Here is a 21,184-nt window from a genome sequence, read left to right as displayed (position 1 = left end):
TCATCCATATGTTTATATTAACATATTCTTATTCCATCCCTTTAGATTTGTCTATATTAGGTAGTTGTTGGGGAATTGTTAGATTACTTGTTAGATATTACTGCACTGTCGGAACTAGAAGCACAAGCATTTCGCTACACTTTTCGCTAACCATGTGTTTGTGGCCAATAGAATTTGATTTGATTTGATCAACTGTAGCCTACTGCTAACAACTTCAGCTGCAGGTAGCCTAGAGAAGACTAAGCGCTCTGATCCTCTCTGGCCAGGGGAAATTAAGAGGTAATGTCATGTATTTATAGCCTAAACTGTGTATTTATAGCCTAAAATAGGCCTATTTATTTGTATTCAGAGAAAATGTGAATGTGATCAAATTGGTTTTACATTCAAACTTTGGGTGGTTAGGCTACCTTGTCAATCCAAAATTATTGATTGTAATTAATCAATCAAGACAATAGTCATGACATACTGTGTGAGTCACTTCTTAATACAAATGCAAAGGCCTACCTGATGCAACCCTGCATAAAGCAAACTCAGCCCTTTTAGTTCTATTGTCCAATTGCAGTTGTTGCCCATTTTATTTTAAACCATATGACCTGATTTAAAAAAACTCTGGTCCCATCATAACCCATATAAAACCGTTTTACAGCTAATTTATTACTATGTCAGCCCCTCCAACTAGGGTCCGGATTGGACCTGGTTAGGTTAGCCCAGTGGTTCTCAAACCTCTCCTCAGGGACCCCCAAACGTTTCAAAATGTAATTTTATGTAATTTTATCCCTGAACTAGGGATTCACCTAATCAAGGGTTAGTTGACAAGTTGAATCTCGTGTGCTAGTTTTGAAATATTTCAAATACATGAACCGGCTGGGAGTCCCCAAAGAGTGGTTTGAGAACCACTGAGTTAGCCTACCAGATCAGGAAAAACTCTGGGTCCCAGGAAAACTTAGTATCTCAGTATCTCAAAATGTTTACTTACTTATCTAAAAATGTCAACTTAGTGTGTAGATATTTTTAGATAGTTTCTCGAGATCTTGACTTGCGTATCTCAACATTTTTAGATAGTATCATCGAAATATTTTGTTGTATAATTTTTTAAATTCTTGGTGGGAATGGGCTTCCATACCTTGAGTATCAATTATAGACCATGGGCTACTAGAGATTGTGAAACCTTGGAGACTGAAATCGTTGATAAATTAAATTCTTTAGTAGTCTTATGTGTCACTTTTGAATGAAGCTATAGTTCCTTTGTGTTATAGAAGGCTTGCTTGCCAGGCTTATGTTTCCTTTGTACTGTGATGAATAGTGCCACCATGTGCCCATTAAGTGTTGCATCACCCTCCCTGAGCCCTAAAGTAACTTGTGCTTCTGACATTCACAGAAGCCTGTTTACCTCTGCCATCTGAGTGCTGGCTTTTAAAGGAGGCTCTGTTTGTAAAGACAAGGGTATGTGTTTTCTCACCTGTCTTAGTTGAACACACATATTGTAAGTCAGGTTAAGCATTTTTTTAAAAATGTTTACCTTTATTTAACTAGGCAAGTCAGTTAAGAACAAATTCTCTGGTTCAGGACAACATATTTTTATCTTGTCAGCTCAAGGATTTGACCTTGCAACCTTTCAATTACTAATAAAACACTAACCACTAGGCTACCTGCCGCCCAATCATCTGGTAAATCACTGGTAAACAATTCCACTGAAGAATGATTTTGTAATATTGTTAGGGCTGGTTTCTCGGACACAGATTAAGCCTAGTCCTAGACCAACAACATGTTCAATGGAGAACCTTCATTGAACATGCTTTTTAGTCCAGGGCTACACTGTTAGAAAAATTGTTTCTATCTGTAACCTAAAAGGGTTCTTTGACTGTCCCCATAGGAGAACCATTTGAAGAACCCTTTTGGGTTCCATGTACAACTTTTTCCACAGAGAGTTCTATATGGAACCCAAAACGGTTCTACCTAGAACCAAAAATAGTTATCCTATGGGGAGAACCCTTTTGAATCCTTTTTTTTCTAACAGTATAGGCTTAATCTCTGTCCGGGCAAACCGTCCCTAAATGTTAAGCAAAGTGAAATATAAATAATAGGATGAGTAACAGGATGCTCTCCAACCAGTTTCTGAGAAGAGAAGTGTGAGTAGGGGAAGTCTGAGTAATAACAAGAACAGGCTGCTCTGAAAATAGCTATATTGAATAAATTGTTGGTTTTCTTTCACCATAGTTATGGCAACTAGAATATGGTATGATAGGCCTACAGTACATAGAGTATGATCGAGCATATAATATGCATCTCTCTCAACAGGTAGACCGATATTCAGTTGCTCAACATTCAGAGCCACAAGGCACAAATATATATTTTATTTTATTAGAAATGTAATGCAAAGATTCAAAGATAGTAACATCTCAAGTTCCTGAAGCAAATCAAATGTACACTTTCTTTTATAGAATCAAATTATTTAAAATGTAATTTGTATTGTAACTTACAATTTAGCAACAAATGTTGAGTACATCAAGTCAGAAGCAAAAGTACACATTATTGTAATTGCATGTACACATTGTGTTGCACTGAAATTCCCTGAGAACATGAACAGAAAACCCTCCTCAAAGCAAACAGAGCTAAACATCATGGAAAACATGTACCTTATCAGACATCTTGTACATCATTTACAAATCATATCAACAGTTTGTCCTCTGTAGCTCAACCTGGTAGAGCCTGACACTTCCAATGCCAGGATTGTGGGTTCAACTCCTAGGACCACCCATATGTGGAATGTATGCATGCATAAGTCACTTTGGACAAAAGTGTCTGCTAAATGGCATGTTTTGACCTGGCAGGAGCTCACTAGAGCTACTGTAAGTACCAGCACAAAATGTTCTACTGCTTGAGCTCCTGTTCCTCTTGTACAATATTAACTCAAGGGGCCTCCTGTGTGATGCAGCCATATAAGGCATTGGCAGTGCTTGAGGTGTCATTACAGACCTGAGTTTGACCCCAGGCTGTGTCGTGACAGGGAGTCACATAGTGCGACGCACAATTGGCCATCTGGGTTAGGGGAAGAGTTTGGCTGGGATCTTCAAATGAGCTGCGTTTCCTCCGAACATATTGGTACGGCCGGGTTAAAGAGCGCGGTTTGGCGGGTCATGTTTCGGAGGAGGTATGACTCTACCGAGCCCGTTGGGCAGTTGCAGCAATGAGACAAGATCGTAATTGAAAAAGGGGGGTAAAAAAAAAAGAATATTAGCTCAAAATTATTGTGGAGATCCGGCACCTAAATTTAAACAGTACCGGCACCCTAAATGGGTACGGAACCTATGCTCTGGCTTGAAGACCAGTTCCTTTCTCATATTCATACACGGTATGTGGACTTCTCTGAGAAGTTATTCTACTGTTGCCACTTTGGCTAGTCATGATATGTATCTTCAGACATGGGATGCGCTTTGCAAGTAGTTGCCAGAAGTGACTCTGAAACTTTTTCCCAACAAACGTGTAAAAGACAGGGCTCACACAACAGTAGAGGTATGCTATATTCCTAGTGACATACACAGCGTGGTTAAGCACTTCAGAACACGGCTCAGAATCATCACTGGTGGAGATCTGGAGGGCCCTCAACAGAATTACAACATTGTATGGGGTCCAGCACACAAAAAATGTGAATATAATCACGAAAATCAGCTTGACTGCCCTGCACTTCCCTCTCATCTGGGTTGACATGATTCGGACCGTGATTCTAACATAGCAGTACATGACCATAGCCAAGGGAAACAGGAAGAAGATCACAAACTGCTGATAGTAACCAACCAGCTGCCATTTTATCATGATCGCATTGGAGAAGCCCGTCTCCTCACAAAGGTATCCGTCACGAGGATCCTCCCGGACATTGTATAGAACCAACTCCTTGACACTGGCCAGCAGGCTGATACACCACACGACTGCCGAGGAGACACAGGCGTAGATCTTCCTCCTCCATTTGGGGGCGTTGATGGCATGGACCACAGCCAGATACCGGTCAAAGGTCATGAGAGTGAGGAAGAGGATGGAGCTGTAGAATCCTATGAAGTACAAGCTACCCACTAGCTTGCACATGACCGAGTCAAAGATCCACCCATAGAGGTGGTACAAGGCCCAGAAGGGCAAAGTGGAGGCGAACAGCAGGTCAGAGATGACCAGGTTGAGGAGGAAGATGTTGGTGATGGAAGTGAGCTTCTCGTATTTGTAAATAATGCACAGAACCAGCCCATTCCCAATGATGCTTAGCAGGAAATTGATGGTGTACAATATTGGTGTGAACTTGGCTCCAAATCTGTTCACATCAGCTGTGGCACAAAGATTCACCAGTTTATCCACAACATAGATGGGGTCTGTGTAGTTATAATCCATGTCATTTTCATCGATGAACAAATCCAAGAAGTCTTTGTACTCCGCCATGGTTGTCAGTCTCTTAACCTGTTTAAAGGTTGTAAATATGTTTTATTTTCTGGTCTGCTATTATTAGTATTTGCAGATTGCAAGATAAACAGGTAGATACACAATATTTAGCTGGTAAATATGCTTTAATTTCTTTAATAAAATTAAGTAAATACAGAGAAACTACTCATTTTAACTACTTAATTTCTCAGTAAATACCCTACAATCTGCAAGTGGACTGTATACTTAAAGCGATACTTTAACAACTTACCAGTGTGACTTTTCTAGGTCCTGGTGTTGGGATTGTCAGAAAGGAAGTGTTGTTTTCCTGTTAAAGTGTCAATGCTAGTATAGTAGGTTGAAGCTTTGTGTGCGAGAGGTGTTGGTACTGCTAGAGATATGTGATCTACTCCAGCCTAAGAGCCTCCCAAACAAGTGGCTGTCATGACACTGTTCAATAGAGGAACCATATTCAAATTAGTAATAAATAGATTGTAACAGGGGATTCAACTACAAGACTACAACAGAAGTTTATTCAAAAAAGACTTCACAGTCAACAGTGTTTTCTCTGATAAGAAAATACATGGAGAAATGTATACATTTGTTTCGAAAATGTGGAAATCAAAATAAGAAAGTCAATTGTAACAGGCCAACAATATTTGAAAAGTATACTACAAACTGTATCAAAATAGCCCATTTGATATATTAAAACATATTGTGGGGAAGAATAATAATAAGATAGATGGAAGTTAAATCAGGAAAAACTGTTCATGGTTACTACAGACAGACGACACATACTGACAGTAAACATGCTAGTTTCCATCCAGCAGGAGGTTCACTGAACACTGAGAGGAAAATGCAGAAGTTGTGTAACAATAAGCATATCTATGATGACTAGGACAATAAATATGTTTATACCCGTAGAAGTGAAGCAAATTAATGACTGACAAGCTTGATTGAAAAGGAAAATAAATTACTTATAAAAGTAATTTCTACATATAAAAAATATAGTACTTTGTAGTGAAGAGCTAGTAGTTTTAAAGTGAAAGACTTCTGATGCAGAGTCGTATGTTCCTAGTGTTGCTCTTGAACATACAGTAAATCATTTGGGAGAAAACTTTTTCACAATTCCTACCTGTCACTCCAGATCATGTTTAATGCTTTGGATCCAACAAAGAGGTAGTTTAACTAAGGCAGTGCAATTCTCATTGTAAGTTTCTATACCTCCTCGACACTGAGAGACAGTAAAAACAACATTGTCACTCGGATATTATGAGCCAGTGATGGGGTAATAATATCCCTAATCCCCACTTGTCCTCATCACTTCTGCCTGTTCACTGAATTACCCCTGGCCTGAAGACAGTGTCAAACAACCCTGTTTGGCTGGATACCAATTTGCGTCACTTTGTTGCCCTATATCCTCTGTTTCTTTATCTCAGGTTTGAGTGGATCATCCCACATGAAACAAAGGGTTAACTCACTCACTCCAGCAGCCCTTGATTTTTCAGTGAGCAGTCCTTGACTTAGTTAGTCTCAAAATGTCAAATTAAAATGTCCTGCTTTCCTTGTGAGGCCTAGAAGTTGGGTCCTTTGCTGTAGCGTTCCTCTCTGAGAATAGCCTGGTAGCAGGAGGTGGGGTCACATACGCCATTGGCCCCAGGAGGGCCACGCTTCCCTGGGATGCCGGGGATTCCTGACTTCCCTGGTTCACCTGGAGGCCCTGAGACACCGTGTCCGTCACTGCCTCTGGGCCCCTGGAGACCTGCAGAGGTGGAAGATAAAGACACAAAGAGTATAATTGTTTATCACATATCCCTGACAGCCACAGGGACAATCTACAGACTCCTACACATGTTGATCAATTGGTCAGACAGTATGTTGGTCAGTATTCAATTGTAGATGACTGGTATACATTTGTTTGTGAAAACATGAATAGGATCACTCAACATTCCTACAAGAAGTGGGGGATTCTTACCTGCTGGGCCGGGAGAACCTGTCAACCCTGTGTCTCCATCTCCTTTGGACCCCTTTAACCCCATTGGTCCAATATCACCTGCACATAAGAGCATAGCAAAAACAGCCAGCAAGGTTACTTAATCCCAAAACCATGGAATTGCAATTTACATCAACAGCACTACATAGACTGAAGTCAAATTCTTTGACCGTCAATCCCTGTAACCCACTGTGTTACCTTTGTGCCCATGATGCCCCATCCGGCCTGGCTGTCCTGGGTAACCCTGTAAACCGAGCATACCAGGGTACCCTGGCGTTCCACTGGGGCCCTTGGGGCCGGCAGGGCCTGGCTCACCAGGTGGCCCCTTCACTGTCTCACACTGCCCACATTGACTTTTTGGTGCCATCATCGCCAGGAGCTGCGGCAGCTGATCTGGATAGGGACAATTAGCATTTGTTCTGTATGCAGCACACAATACTAACTGGTCTTGTTTCTGTATTGACACAAAGTACATTGTTGCAATGACCAGTAAGCCTATGACATTTTTTTAGTTTGGAGCCAGATCCTAATTTTCAGGACTACTGTCGGTCTGTTATTGTGTAATCTCTCCAAGAGTGTTACGTGTCAAAAATAGCAACTTGTTCTGACACATGCCCAGACACAGTGATTAGGAAATCATGCACATTGCAGAGGATGCACTTTTATCACCAAATTGCAGAAATGAAATCTGCATTGGTGCGCTAGATCGAGGCGTGCTGCTGTACACATAGTTCAACAGGATACTACTGTATGCATAGACCTACAGTTACCAACATAGTCACTATTTTGAAACGGCATAGATATGTGCACTTGGTGAAAAAACAAAACAATGGATGATTGCCTAAATTCCTAGCAAGCATTTTGAAGTTTATCATTTTTAACAGCCGAAAATCTTCAAGAATCCATACAACAGATAATGGTCATGCTCATGCATAAAATAAAATAGCAGGAAACATACTCCGAAGAACATTAGCGCAAAGCGTCATCAAGTGGTCATCAGTTGGTGGCTTCCCCTGAAAGACAATACATTCACATCAGTATGCTGGTAGTTAATGAGCTGGTAATGACTCTATTGACATTTTTGGGCAAATGGCTTTGACTCGAGTCTAGAGGAACAGATGTGGTCAACTTACAGGTTTGCCTGGGTATCCCAGCTCTCCTGGTTGCCCTGGTAACCCATCTTGTCCAGGAGAGCCGCGAGGTCCAGCAGCTCCCATCAGACCCTCGTCCCCCTTCCTCCCCTCCGCCCCTCTGGCTCCAGTATCTCCTGATAGGCCTTTCTAGTGGGGGACAACATCACAGCTAATTCAGTTGGTGTATTGTTGTATGTTTGCAAACATTCGAGGATGCAAACAATTAAACAGACAGCCGTCTGTTGAATTCACTTGACTTTTGAAAGCAATGTCTGCATAGGATGGTGTCATTCTGTTCAATATCTTTTTTACTTCATTCAATATGTGCAATGTGAAGACGAAGGGGGAATTTCCAAACCACATACACTACCATTCAAAAGTTTGGGGTCACTTAGAAATGTCCTTGTTTTCAATGAAAACATACATGAAATTAGTTGCAGAGGGAATAGGAAATATAGTCAAGATGATGACAAGGTTATAAATAATGATTTTAAATGTAAATAATAATTGTGTCCCAAAACATTCCTCTATTTGCAGAAATTACAGCCTTGCAGACCTTTGGCATTCTAGTTGTCAATTTGTTGAGGTAATCTGAAGAGATTTCACCCCACACAAGTTGGATTGGCTTGATGGGCACTTACGTACCATACGGCCAAGCTGCTCCCATAACTGCTCAATAGGGTTGAGATCCAGAGACTGTGCTGGCCACTCCATTATAGGCAGAATGAATACAAGCTTACTGCTTCTTCCCTAAATAGTTTTTGCATAGTTTGTCACTGTGCTTTGGGTCATTGTCCTGTTGTGGGAGGAAATTGGCTCCAATTAAGCGCCGTCCACAGCTTATGGCATGGCGTTGCAAAATGGAGTATTAGCCTTCCATCTTCGAGATCCCTTTTACCCTGTACAAATCTCCCACTTTACTACCACCAAAGCACCCCCAGACCACCACATTGCCTCCACCATGCTTGGCAGATGGCGTCAAGCATTCCTCCAGCATCTTTTTATTTTTTCTGTCTCACAAATGTTCTTCTTTGTGATCCGAACACCTCAAACTTCGATTCGTCTGTCCATAACACTTTTTTTCCAATCTTCCTCTGTTCAGTGTCTGTGTTCTTTTGCCCATCTTAATATTTTATTTTTATTGGCCAGTCTGAGATATGGCTTTGTCTTTGCAACTCTGCCTAGAAGGCCAGAATCCCAGTCACCTCTTCACTGTTGATGTTGAGACTGGTGTTTTGCGGGTATTATTTAATGAAGCTGCCAGTTGAGGACTTGTGAGGTGTCTGTTTCTCAAACTAGATACTCTAATGTACTTGTCCTCTTGCTCAGTTGTGCACCGGGGCCTCCCACTCTTTCTATTCTGGTTAGAGGCAGTTTGCGCTGTTCTGTGAAGGGAGTAGTACACAGCGTTGTATCAGATCTTCAGTTTCTTGGCAATTTCTCGCATGGTATAGCGTTAATTTCTCAGAACAAGAATAGACTGACGAGTTTCAGAAGAAAGGTCTTTGCTTCTGACCATTTTGAGCATGTAATCGAACCCACAAATGCTGATGCTCCAGTCTAATGAAGGCCAGTTGTATTACTTCTTTAATCAGAACAACAGTTTTCAGCTGTGCTAACAATTGTAAACGGGTTTTCTAATGATCAATTAGCCTTTTAAAATGATAAACTTGGATTAGCTAACACTACGTGCCATTGGAACACGTACGCCTATGTAGATATTCCATTAAAAAAACGATTTAAAAATAAATAAAATCAGCCTTTTCCATCTACAATAGTAATTTACAACATTAACAATGTCGACACTGTATTTCAGATCAATTTGATGTTATTTTAAATGGACAAAAAAAATGTGCTTTTCTTTCAAAAACAAGGACATTTCTTTTTTATTTTAATTTTACCCCTTTTTCGTGGTATCCAATTGTCTCATCGCTACACTCCCGTACGGGCTCGGGAGAGACAAAGGTTGAAAGTCATGCGTCCTCCGATACACAACGCAATCAAGCCACATTGCTTCTTAACACAGCGCGCATCCAACCCGGAAGCCAGCCGCACCAATGTGTCGGAGGGAACACCGTGCACCTGGCAATCTTGGTTAGCTTGCACTGCGCCACAGGAGTCGCTGGTGCGCGATGAGACAACGATATCCCTACCGGCCAAACCCTCCCTAACCCGGACGACGCTAGGCCAATTGTGCGTCGCCCCACGGACATCCCGGTCGCGGCCGGTTACGACAGAGCCTGGGCGCGAACCCAGAGTCTCTGGTAGCACAGCTGGCATCGAGCAGTACAGCGCCCATAACCACTGCCCCACCCGGGAGGCCACAAGGACATTTCTAAGTGACCCCAAACTTTTGAACGGCAGTGTATGTCTGTTTGTTTTCATAGACCATTAGGTTCTCATGAGAGAGTAGAGAATGCAGAACTGACTACTAGATACATTTCCCTTCCCTTCATCAGAATTTGTTTCTATTTGTTAGCATGATAGGACAAATCGTCTTCTAAATACACCTTCTGTACCATAGGTGCACTTTTCAATTACTCATTGTACAACTGAGAAGTTACATTTGAACTCTCTAAGATGAAATGAATCAGATCAAACTAGTTAAACTCACCTCTCCTTTGCTTCCTTTGAGTCCAGTTTCTCCCTGCAGTGGCAATCATTCACAACATGAGGATAAAAACACTGAAATAAATGGCTGGTCTAAAAGGCAGTATGAATATCCTTTAGTTACAGTATCATTGATGCATGCCTCCTAAACAGAGTTAAGAGGTGAAAGGTTAAATGTTACATACGTTTGCCCCAGTGTTCCCAGGAACTCCATTATTACCTCTCTCACCCTGGAGATATAGGAGGGTAAGGGTGGTGATGAAAAACACCATGCAATGCTGTTGCTCATAATATAACATACATTTCAGATTTCTTGTATTGTATTATACCTGGCTTCCTTTGGGACCAGGTTCACCAGTTTCCCCCTGAAAACCATGACAGATATGTTATCTCGAGTCAGTCATATTATCATTTTTTATTATATGTATTTGTTTACAAATTGAACCTTTATTTAACTAGGCAAGTCAGTTAAGAACAAAATCTTATTTCACAATGATGGCCTACACCGGCCAAACCCGGACGACGCTGGGCCAACTTTGCGCTGCCCTATGGGACTCCCAATCATGCCTGGTTGTGATACAGCCTGGATTTGAACCAGGGTGTCTGTAGTGACGCCTCTAGCACTGAGATGCAGGGCTTGTAAGTAAGCATTTCACTGTAACATGTGCACATGTGACAAATAAAATTTGATTTGATTTAGACTGCTGCGCCAATTGATAACAGTTAATAAACCAAAAAGCCATACTCTACTCTAGTTAAGTTACTTTTGTAATGTAGTTTATACATAAGTACTTACTGAATCAAGCATATGTGAAAGTGTTTATCATTTTGTAATTCATTACCTTGTGACCTTTGAACCCTGGCAGTCCTTGGTCACCAGGTAACCCTTGAACCCCCTGCTCCCCCTCCAGTCCCTGGAGAATCAACAGGAAACCCATTCTTCATAATGGCTTCAACAAAATACAACAGTTCCACTACTGTATAACAATCATACATGTACAGCGGCTTCCGAAAGTATTATCCCTTGGCATTTTTCCTATTTTGTTGCCTTACAACCTGGAGTTGGGGGGATTAGTATCATTTGATGTACACAATATGCCTACTACTTTGAAGATGCAAAATAGTTTTAGTCATACCACAAATTCTCAATTGGATTGAGGTCTGGACTTTGACTAGACCATTCCAAGACATTTAAATGTTTCCCCTTAAACCAGTTAAGTGTTGCTTAGGGTCATTGTTCCACTGGAAGGTGAACCTCCATTCCAGTCTCAAATCTCTGAAAGACTGAAGTGGGTTTCTCTCCAGAATTTCCCTGTATTTAGCGCCATCCATCATTCCTTAAATTCTGACCAGTTTCCCAGTCCCTGCAGATGAAAAACATCCCCACAGCATGATGCTGCCATCCCTAGGCTTCACTGTGGGGATGGTGTTCTCGGGGTGATGGGAGGTGTTGGGTTTGCGCCAGACATAACGTTTTCCTTGATGACCAAAAAGCTCAATTATAGTCTCATCTGACCAGAGTACCTTCTTCCATATCTTTCCATATGTTTGGCGAGTCTCCCACATGCCTTTTGTTTTCTTTAAGCAATGGCTTTTTTTCTGGCCACTCTTCCGTAAAGCCCAGCTCTGTGGAGTGTAGGGTTTAAAGTGGTCCTATGGACAGATACTCCCATCTGCACTGTGGAGCTTTGCAGCTCCATCTTTGGTCTCTTTGTTGCCTCTCTGATTAATGCCCTTCTTGCCTGGTCCGTGAGTTTTGGTGGGCGGCCCTCTCTTGGCAGGTTTGTTCTGGTGCCATATTCTTTACATTTTTTAACAATGGTGCTCAGTGGGATGTTTAAAGTTTCTGATATTTTTTTAGAACCGACCCCTGATCTGTACTTCTCCACAACTTTGCCCCTGACCTGTTTGGAGAGCTCCTTGGTCTTCATGGTGCCGCTTGCTTGGTGGTGCCCCTTGCTTAGTGGTGTTGCAGACTCAGGGCTCTTTCAGAACAGGTGTATATATACTGAGATCATGTGACACTTAGATTGCACACAGGTTGACTTTATTTAACTAATTATGTGATTTCTGAAGGTAATTGGTTGCACCAGATCTTAATTAGGGACTTTATAGCAAAGGGGGTGAATACATATGCACACACCACTTTTCTGTTTAAAAATGTTTTGAATATTTTGAAACAAGTACATTTTTTCATTTCACTTCACCAATTTGGACTATTTTGTGTATGTCCAGTACATGAAATCCAAATAAAAGTCTATTTAAATTACAGGTTGTAATGAAACAAAATAGGAAAAACGGCAAGGGGGATGAATACTTTTTCAAGGCACTGTACATTCAAGTAGTTAGATTCCGTCTTTGTGACAGAGAGCAAAATGAGCCACACACACAGAACATTACTTATTTCCTTTCCATGTACAGTAGTGCAATTTGTATGTTATTCTTCGGGGACTTCTACTTGTTACTACTGAATGGCACAAGGCCAAAAGCACATGAACCATAGGTCTACAGCAGTAAAACATAATGATATGTATTGTGAGTTATAATGATGCTGAGAGATATGTCCCAATTCAAAGTCTTCTGCCTGAGGTGAATCCTGTATGGAAAAACCCAATTTGCAGCCACCAGTACTGAAATACTGTATATAGAGTTGAAGTCAGAAGTTCACATATACTTAGGTTGGAGTCATTAAAACTTGTTTTTAACCACTCAAAAAATGTATTGTTAACAAACGATAGTTTTGGCAAGTCAGTTAGGACATCTACTTTCTGCATGACACAAGTAATTTTCCAACAATTGTTTACAGACAGATTATTTCACTGTATCACAATTCCAGTTGGTCAGAAGTTTACATACACTAAGTTGACTGTGCCTTTAAACAGCTTGGAAAATTCCAGAAAATGATGTCATGGCTTTAGAAGCTTCTGATAGGCTCATTAACATAATTTGAGTCAATTGGAGATGTACCAGTGGATGTATTTCAAGGCCTACTTTCAAACCCAGTGCCTCTTTGCTTGACATCATGGGAAAATCAAAAGAAATCCGCCAAGACCTCAGAAAAAAAAATTCTAGACCTCCACAAGTCTGGTTCATTCTTAGGAGCAATTTCCAAATGCCTGAAGGTACCACGTTCATCTGTACAGAAACAGGTACAAAAGTATTTATATCCACAGTAAAACGAGTAGACATAACCTGAAAGGCCGCTCAGCAAGGAAGAAGCCACTGCTCCAAAACCGCTATAAAAAAAGCCAGACTACAGTTTGCAACTGCACATGGGGACAAAGATCGTACTTTTTGGAGAAATGTCCTCTGGTCTGATGAAACAAAAATAGAACTGTTTGGCCATAATGACCATCGTTATGTTTGGAGGAACATTGTTGTGTTCCGGAGTTCTAAATTGAGCAGCTGCTGAAAAATGAGCTCCTGTATATATTGAGATTTAAATGGTTTTTTAGAGTGAAGTACATCGAAAAAATCAAGAGAAAACTGCCAGACTCAATAGAAGACAAAACAAGGAACAAACCAAAAAGACAGGCTTTTGAAGAAGTAACTATTTTTCATAAAATTGTACAGTTATCTTAGCTAGCTGAATTGCTAGCTGAATTGTTTACTTGTTGCTAAGCAGTTGCTAGGGACTCTCCTGGAAGAAGCTAGCTAGCTTACAAATAATAACAACAAAAAATATCAGAAGAACAGAAGAAAGGAAGACAAAATAAGGACAGAAGAAAAAGGAAAAGAAAAGGACAACAAAGTGAAACCTCTAAAGAAACAAGAGACCATAATACAAGAAACAGCACTATAGAGAGATAGAACAACAACAACGCAGCCACTGCCAGCTAGCCTACTTCAGCAGTACTGTATCATTTGAATTATTTTAGTCAATAAGATTCCTGCTACGTAAGCTTAACTTTCTGAACATTCGAGACGTGTAGTCCACTTGTCATTCCAATCTCCTTTGCATTAGCGTAGCCTCTTCTGTAGCCTGTCAACTATGTGTCTGTCTATCCCTGTTCTCTCCTCTCTGCACAGACCATACAAACGCTCCACACCGCATGGCCGCGGCCACTCTAATCTGGTGGTCCCAGCGCGCACGACCACGTGGAGTTCCAGGTCTCCGGTAGCCTCTGGAACTGCCGATCTGCGGCCAACAAGGCAGAGTTCATCTCAGCCTATGCCTCCCTCCAGTCCCTCGACTTCTTGGCACTGACGGAAACATGGATCACCACAGATAACACTGCTACTCCTACTGCTCTCTCTTCGTCCGCCCACGTGTTCTCGCACACCCCGAGAGCTTCTGGTCAGCGGGGTGGTGGCACCGGGATCCTCATCTCTCCCAAAACCCATCTGTCTATCGCCTCCTTTGAATTCCATGCTGTCACAGTTACCAGCCCTTTCAAGCTTAACAATCATTTATCGCCCTCCAGGTTCCTCGGAGAGTTCATCAATGAGCTTGATGCCTTGATAAGCTCCTTTCCTGAGGACGGCTCACCTCTCACAGTTCTGGGCGACTTTAACCTCCCCACGTCTACCTTTGACTCATTCCTCTCTGCCTCCTTCTTTCCACTCTCTCCTCTTTTGACCTCACCCTCTCACCTTCCCCCTCTACTCACAAGGCAGGCAATACGCTCGACCTCATCTTTACTAGATGCTGTTCTTCCACTAACCTCACTGCAACTCCCCTCCAAGTCTCCGACCACTACCTTGTATCCTTTTCCCTCTTGCTCTCATCCAACACTTCCACACTGCCCCTACTCGGATGGTATCGCGCCGTCCCAATCTTCGCTCTCTCTCCCCCGCTACTCTCTCCTCTTCCATCCTATCATCTCTTCCCTCTGCTCAAACCTTCTCCAACCTATCTCCTGATTCTGCCTCCTCAACCCTCCTCTCCTCCCTTTCTGCATCCCTTGATTCTCTATGTCCCCTATCCTCCAGGCCGGCTCGGTCCTCCCCTCCTGCTCCGTGGTTCGACGAATCATTGCGAGCTCACAGAACAGGGCTCCGGGCAGCCGAGCGGAAATGGAGGAAAACCGCCTCCCTGCGGACCTGGCATCCTTTCACTCCCTCCTCTCTACATTTTCCTCTTCTGTCTCTGCTGCTAAAGCCACTTTCTACCACTCTAAATTCCAAGCATCTGCCTCTAACCCTAAAGCTCTTTGCCACCTTCTCCTCCCTCCTGAAACTTCGTCAACCATTTTGAAAAGAAGGTCGACGACATCCGATCCTCGTTTGCTAAGTCAAACGACACCGCTGGTTCTGCTCACACTGCCCTACCCTGTGCTCTGACCTCTTTCTCCCCTCTCTCTCCAGATGAAATCTCGCGTCTTGTGTGCCGCCCAACAACCTGCCCGCTTGACCCTATTCCCTCCTCTCTTCTCCAGACCATTTCCGGAGACCTTCTGCCTTACCTCACCTCGCTCATCAACTCATCCCTGACCGCTGGCTACGTCCCTTCTGTCTTCAAGAGAGCGAGAGTTGCACCCTTCTGAAAAAATGTTTCGATCCCTCCGATGTCAACAACTACAGACCAGTATCCCTTCTTTCTTTTCTCTCCAAAACTCTCGAACGTGCCGTCCTTGGCCAGCTCTCCCGTTATCTCTCTCAGAATGACCTTCTTGATCCAAATCAGTCAGGTTTCAAGACTAGTCATTCAAAACTGCTCTTCTCTGTATCACGGAGGCCCTCCGCACTGCCAACTCTCTCTCCTCTGCTCTCATCCTTCTAGACCTATCGGCTGCCTTCGAACTGTGAACCATCAGATCCTCCTCTCCACCCTCTCCGAGTTGGGCAGCCCACGCTTGGATTGTGTCCACCTGAAGCTCCTACCAGGTGGCGTGGCGAGAATCTGTCTCCTCACCACGCTCTCACCACAGGCGTCCCCCAGGGCTCTGTTCAGGCCCTCTCCTATTCTCGCTATACACCAAGTCACTTGGCTCTGTCATAACCTCACATGGTCTCTCCTATCATTGCTATGCAGACGACACACATTAATCTTCTCCTTTCCCCCTTCTGATGACCAGGTGGCGATCGCATCTCTGCATGTCTGGCAGACATGTCAGTGTGGATGACGGATCACCACCTCAAGCTGAAAGTTCCATGATCTCGCCATCACGGTTGACAACTCCATTGTGTCCTCCTCCCAGAGCGCTAAAACCTTGGCGTGATCCTGGACAACAGTTTCTCAACTAACATCAAGGCGGTGGCCCGTTCTTGTAGGTTCATGCTCTACAACATCCGCAGAGACCCTGCCTCACACAGGAAGCAGCGCAGGTCCTAATCCAGGCACTTGTCATCTCCCGTCTGGATTACTGCAACTCGCTGTTGGCTGGGCTCCCTGCCTGTGCCATTAAACCCCTACAACTCATCCAGAACGCCGCAGCCCATCTGGTGTTCAACCTTCCCAAGTTCTCTCACGTCACCCCGCTCCTCCGCTCTCTCCACTGGCTTCCAGTTGGGCTCGCATCCGCTACAAGACCATGGTGCTTGCCACGGAGCTGTGAGGGGAACGGCACCTCAGTACCTCCAGGCTCTGATCAGGCCCTACACCCAAACAAGGGCATTGCGTTCATCCACCTCTGGCCTGCTCGCCTCCCTACCACTGAGGAAGTACAGTTCTGCGCAGCCCAGTCAAAACTGTTCGCTGCTCTGGCCCCCAATGGTGGAACAAAACGACGCCAGGACAGCGGAGTCAATCACCACCTTCCGGAGACACCTGAAACCCCACCTCTTTCAGGAATACCTAGGATAGGATAAAGTAATCCTTCTCACCCCCTTAAAAGATTTAGATACACTATTGTAAAGTGGCTGTTCCACTGGATGTCTTAAGGTGAACGCACCAATTTGTAAGTCGCTCTGGATAAGAGCGTCTGCTAAATGACTTAAATGTAAATGTAAATGAGGAAAAAGGGGGAGGCTTGCAAGCCGAAGAACACCATGCCAACCGTGAAGCACAGGGGTGGCAGCATCATGTTGTGGGGGTGCTTTGCTGCAGGAGGGACTGGTGCACTTCATAAAATAGATGGCATCAGGAGGAAGGGAAATTATGCGGATATATTGAAGCAACATCTCAAGACATCAGTTAAATCTTGGTTGCAAATGGGTCTTCCAAATGGACAATGACCCCAAGCATACTTCCAAAGTTGTGGCAAAATGGCCTAAGGACAACAAAGCCAAGGTATTGGAGTGGCCATCACAAAGCCCTGACCTCAATCCCATAGAAAATTTGTGGGCAGAACTGAAAAAGCATGTGCGAGCAAGGAGGCCTATAAAACTGATTCAGTTACACCAGCTCTATCAGGAGGAATGGGCCAAAATTCACCCAACTTATTGTGGGAAGCTTGTGGAAGGCTACCCAAAACGTTTGACCCAAGTTAAACAATTTAAAGGCAATGCTGCCAAATACTAATTGAGTGTATGTAAACTTCTGACCCACTGGGAATGTGATGAAATAAATCACTCTCTACTATTATTCTCTCTACTTAAAATAAAGTGGTGGTCCTAACTGACCTAAGACAGGGAATTTTACTGACTTTAAATGTATTTGGCTAAGGCATATTTAAACTTCCGATTTCAACTGTATAGCATCTTTCACCTATCCCCAAACAGCTGAAAAATACCTACATTCAGTCCAGGTGTCCCAGGATGTCCTTCTGATCCACGTGCACCTTGGGCCCCCTACACATGTAGAGATGTGTTAACACACACATTAACACTCCCAGAACACACACAAACTACATCATGAAAAGCACATGTACATAACAGAATACATACACAGACAAAGTATATGCAGCTCAGACACACACCACACACACTCACTAAGGATAGGGGAAATGCAGTAGCGGCAAGAATTCACTAGTTACCTTTGAACCTTCAAGTCCGTAAGTTCCAGGTGGACCAATCGGACCCTGAAGACCCTGTACATGAGTGAAAATTCAGTTTTTAAAACAATGGCTTAATCATCTGTAAGGCATAATGAAATGAACCTCATGAAAATAATGTGATTTTAAATCATGTTAAATTCTGAGGACTAGACTTTATTATAGATCAAAGGCGAGGCAAATAGTTACTTTTATCACACCAAATGGTATAGGGACAAAAACAAATTGAAAGATACACAGAAAATAATTGGTGAAGAAAATGGTGAAAATGTGAGAATGATTTGAAATCACATGACAATACAATACAATGTCCTCATTGGCTTTTCAGTTCTTCTAAAGTGGTCATGTAAGCCACTAGTCGGATAGAAGAACCTCAGTTAAATTCAAGCATAGTTGCAATATCTTGACATTCCAATTGAGGGCAGCAAAGTTGAGGTTCAGCAATGACACTTAAATGTGCTGTACAGTTCCTACTTACATGTACATTCCTATTTTGTGGAGGATCTCACTCTGAATTTTGCAGAGGAGCGGTATGGAGCAGCAAAATAATTATTTAATTTTCAATAGGGTGAAAAGAAAAGAGAAGAAAATATGTAATGAACATCAAGCATACTGTACTTTCAGGTCCGATCTGTCACCTACCTCAGGTCCTTTTGGTCCAACCAGCCCCTCTTGTCCGGGTGGGCCTCTCTCCCCCTTGTAAAAACAAGGTCAAATCAAATGTATTAAAAAAGGCATTTTATATTGTTTTCAACACACAGGGTTTTACAGTTACTCTTTCACCGAATATTTCATTAGTCATTTGCTGTCTTAGGAGGCAAAGAGAATGTCATAATGACACAGAGGGTGAGCCAACCAAGTCATTGATTGCGCCATGGCCAACTACTGGATTATATTGTCTAAGTTTGATCTGTTTATTACCCGAGGTCCAGCAGGCCCCATCTGCCCGGGAAGGCCTCGGATTCCCTATGACGATTATGAAAAAACAGAGATATCACACTCAGGAGAACTATGAAAAAACAAAGGCAAATATCTACAGTCCCAGTCAAAAGTTTGGACACACCTACTCATTCAAGGGTTTTTCTTTATTTTTACTATTTTCTACATTGTAGAATAATAGTGAAGACACCTAAACTATTAAATAACACATATGGAATCATGTAGTAACCAAAAAAGTGTTAAAGAAATATAAATATATTTCATATATTTGAGATTCTTCAAAGTAGCCACCCTTTGCCTTAATGACAGCATTGCACACTCTTGGCATTCTCTCAACCAGCATCACCTGGAATGCTTTTCCAACAGTCTTGAAGCAGTTTCCACATATGCTGAACACTTGTTGACTGCTATTCCTTCACTCTTCGGTCCAACTCATCCCAAACCATATCAATTGGGTTGAGGTTGGGTGATTGTGGAGGTCATCTGATGCAGCACTCCATCTCCTTCTTGGTCAAATAGCCCTTGGATTCATCAGACCAAAGGACAGATTTCCACTGGTCTAATGTTCATCGCTCGTGTTTCTTGTCCTCCTGAAAGTCTCTTCTTCTTATTGGTGTCAATTAGTAGTTGTTTTCTTGCAGCAATTAAACAATGAAGGCCTGATTCACAAAGTCTCCTCTGAACAGTTGAATTGTGTCTGTTACTTGAACTCTGTGAAGCGTTTATTTGGGCTGCAATTTCTGAGGCTGGTAACTTGCAGCAGAGGTAATGCTGGGTCTTCCATTCCTGTGGTGGTACTCATGAGAGCCAGTTTCATCATAGCGCTTGATGTTTTTTGCAACTACACTTGAAACGTTCAAAGTTCTTGACAATTTCCGGATTGACTGACATTCATGTCTTAAAGTAATGATGGACTGTCATTTCTCTTTGCTTATTTGAGCGGATCTTGCCATAATATGGAATTGGTATTTTACCGAATTGGGCTATCTTCTGTATACTTCCCCTAGCTTGTTACAGCACAACTGATTGGCTCAAACGCATTAAGGAAAGAAATTCCACAAATGAACTTTTAACAAGGCACACCTCTTAATTGAAATGCATTCCAGGTGACTACCACATGAAGCTGGTTGAGAGAATGCCAAGAGTGTACAAAGCTATCATCAAGGCAAAGAGTGGCTACTTTGAAGAATCTCAAATATAAAATATATTTTGATTTGTTTAACACTTTTTTCGTTACTACATGATTCCATATGTGTTATTTCATAGTTTGTCTTCACTATTATTCTACAATGTAGAAAATAGTCAAAAATAAAGAAAAACCCTGTAATGAGTAGGTGTGTCAAAACCTTTGACTGGTACTGTATATCAATAAACATGTACAGTATCATTTCTACAGCTCTATTTCAGCACAGCTGAGGGTCTCTTACTGCTCTTGAAATATCCTGGAAACTGGAAGAAAGCTGTATCATGATGATGATGATATTGTGCACATGAAATTAGAGGCCCACTTTCTATTTCCAGTTCCCATGTTTACCCGGCTGGCAATGACCGCAATATCAACCTAGTTTTACAGCCAGTCAGAGCTTTCACCCATTATCTACAGTAAGTAATGACACTCGTGGGACTTAGGGAGGGAGCCATGATGATGATTAAAGTTAGCAGAGAGGACAAAATAAACTGTTAGTTCCACTCCTCGTGATGCATTGCAGGATTTTACAGTTGTAGGATGGCTTGGCTGACTGGCTCATTAGAACTTTCATTCATTTTTCAATATAGTTAGATTTTACTTGATTTCCCCATAAACAGGAACATTGTAATTATGGGCAAAGTGGCACAGCAGAATGGCATCTGAGGGCACTGGCCACCACACCTAAGTTCAAATAGTATTTGTTTTCTTTCAAATACTTTGAGCTTGATTGGAGAATGGCATGCGAGGGCACTGGCTACATTAGCTACATGTCGAGCCACAGGGTTTCATGTTGTGCGAGAGCCAGACTACAGGCTCGTACATTTTTGGGGAGTCAATATTTCATGGTATAATATTTATCAAACTCCTCTTGCTATTTTTGGTAAGCACATTAGTTGCTGTATCCATTTTCAAACAGACCAGCTTAAATTCAATGTTGTCTGTGAAATGCTCAAAAAAACAAAAACAGGCTTGCATTGCATTAGACAGAGACCAGATAGACAAATAAAGTTGTCAATATAATCGTCTATCTCCACCTGGTGGCCTT

General features: G+C 42.4%; 2 protein-coding genes across 2 annotated transcripts in view; both read right to left on the bottom strand.

Annotated features, from left to right (window-relative positions):
• Nucleotides 1-2,324: 2,324 nt before the first annotated feature.
• Nucleotides 2,325-4,819, bottom strand: LOC115114467 (C-C chemokine receptor type 8-like). The gene is made up of 2 exons (XM_029642717.2): nucleotides 4,673-4,819; nucleotides 2,325-4,440 (listed from the first exon to the last, which is right to left on the bottom strand). The coding sequence occupies exon 2, from the start codon at nucleotides 4,420-4,422 to the stop codon at nucleotides 3,307-3,309; it is 1,116 nt and encodes a 371-aa protein (XP_029498577.1). The 5' UTR covers nucleotides 4,423-4,440; nucleotides 4,673-4,819; the 3' UTR covers nucleotides 2,325-3,306.
• Nucleotides 4,820-4,906: 87 nt separating this feature from the next.
• si:ch211-106n13.3 (vWFA and Collagen domain-containing protein) overlaps nucleotides 4,907-21,184 on the bottom strand; it is a 28,466-nt gene continuing 12,188 nt past the window's right edge. The window contains exons 18-30 of the mRNA XM_029642713.2: nucleotides 18,933-18,977; nucleotides 18,654-18,707; nucleotides 17,994-18,047; nucleotides 17,755-17,808; nucleotides 10,980-11,051; nucleotides 10,467-10,502; nucleotides 10,323-10,367; nucleotides 10,142-10,174; nucleotides 7,528-7,674; nucleotides 7,353-7,407; nucleotides 6,593-6,787; nucleotides 6,377-6,454; nucleotides 4,907-6,163 (exon numbers count right to left, since the gene is read on the bottom strand). Of these exons, the coding sequence (XP_029498573.2) occupies nucleotides 5,976-6,163; nucleotides 6,377-6,454; nucleotides 6,593-6,787; nucleotides 7,353-7,407; nucleotides 7,528-7,674; nucleotides 10,142-10,174; nucleotides 10,323-10,367; nucleotides 10,467-10,502; nucleotides 10,980-11,051; nucleotides 17,755-17,808; nucleotides 17,994-18,047; nucleotides 18,654-18,707; nucleotides 18,933-18,977 (1,056 nt within the window). The 3' untranslated portion in view covers nucleotides 4,907-5,975. The remainder of the gene's footprint in view (nucleotides 6,164-6,376; nucleotides 6,455-6,592; nucleotides 6,788-7,352; nucleotides 7,408-7,527; nucleotides 7,675-10,141; nucleotides 10,175-10,322; nucleotides 10,368-10,466; nucleotides 10,503-10,979; nucleotides 11,052-17,754; nucleotides 17,809-17,993; nucleotides 18,048-18,653; nucleotides 18,708-18,932; nucleotides 18,978-21,184) is intronic.

Source organism: Oncorhynchus nerka, linkage group LG9b (genome assembly GCF_034236695.1).
Source record: "Oncorhynchus nerka isolate Pitt River linkage group LG9b, Oner_Uvic_2.0, whole genome shotgun sequence".
Classification (NCBI taxonomy): Eukaryota; Metazoa; Chordata; class Actinopteri; order Salmoniformes; family Salmonidae; genus Oncorhynchus; species Oncorhynchus nerka.
The sequence above is the reverse complement of the archived record's forward strand: the minus strand, read 5'-3'. Positions and strand labels throughout refer to the sequence as shown.

Bases quoted from the DNA above. Each gene is read 5' to 3' on its own strand.
- LOC115114467 (XM_029642717.2), bottom strand. From the start codon at position 4,422: ATGGCGGAGTACAAAGACTTCTTGGATTTGTTCATCGATGAAAATGAC.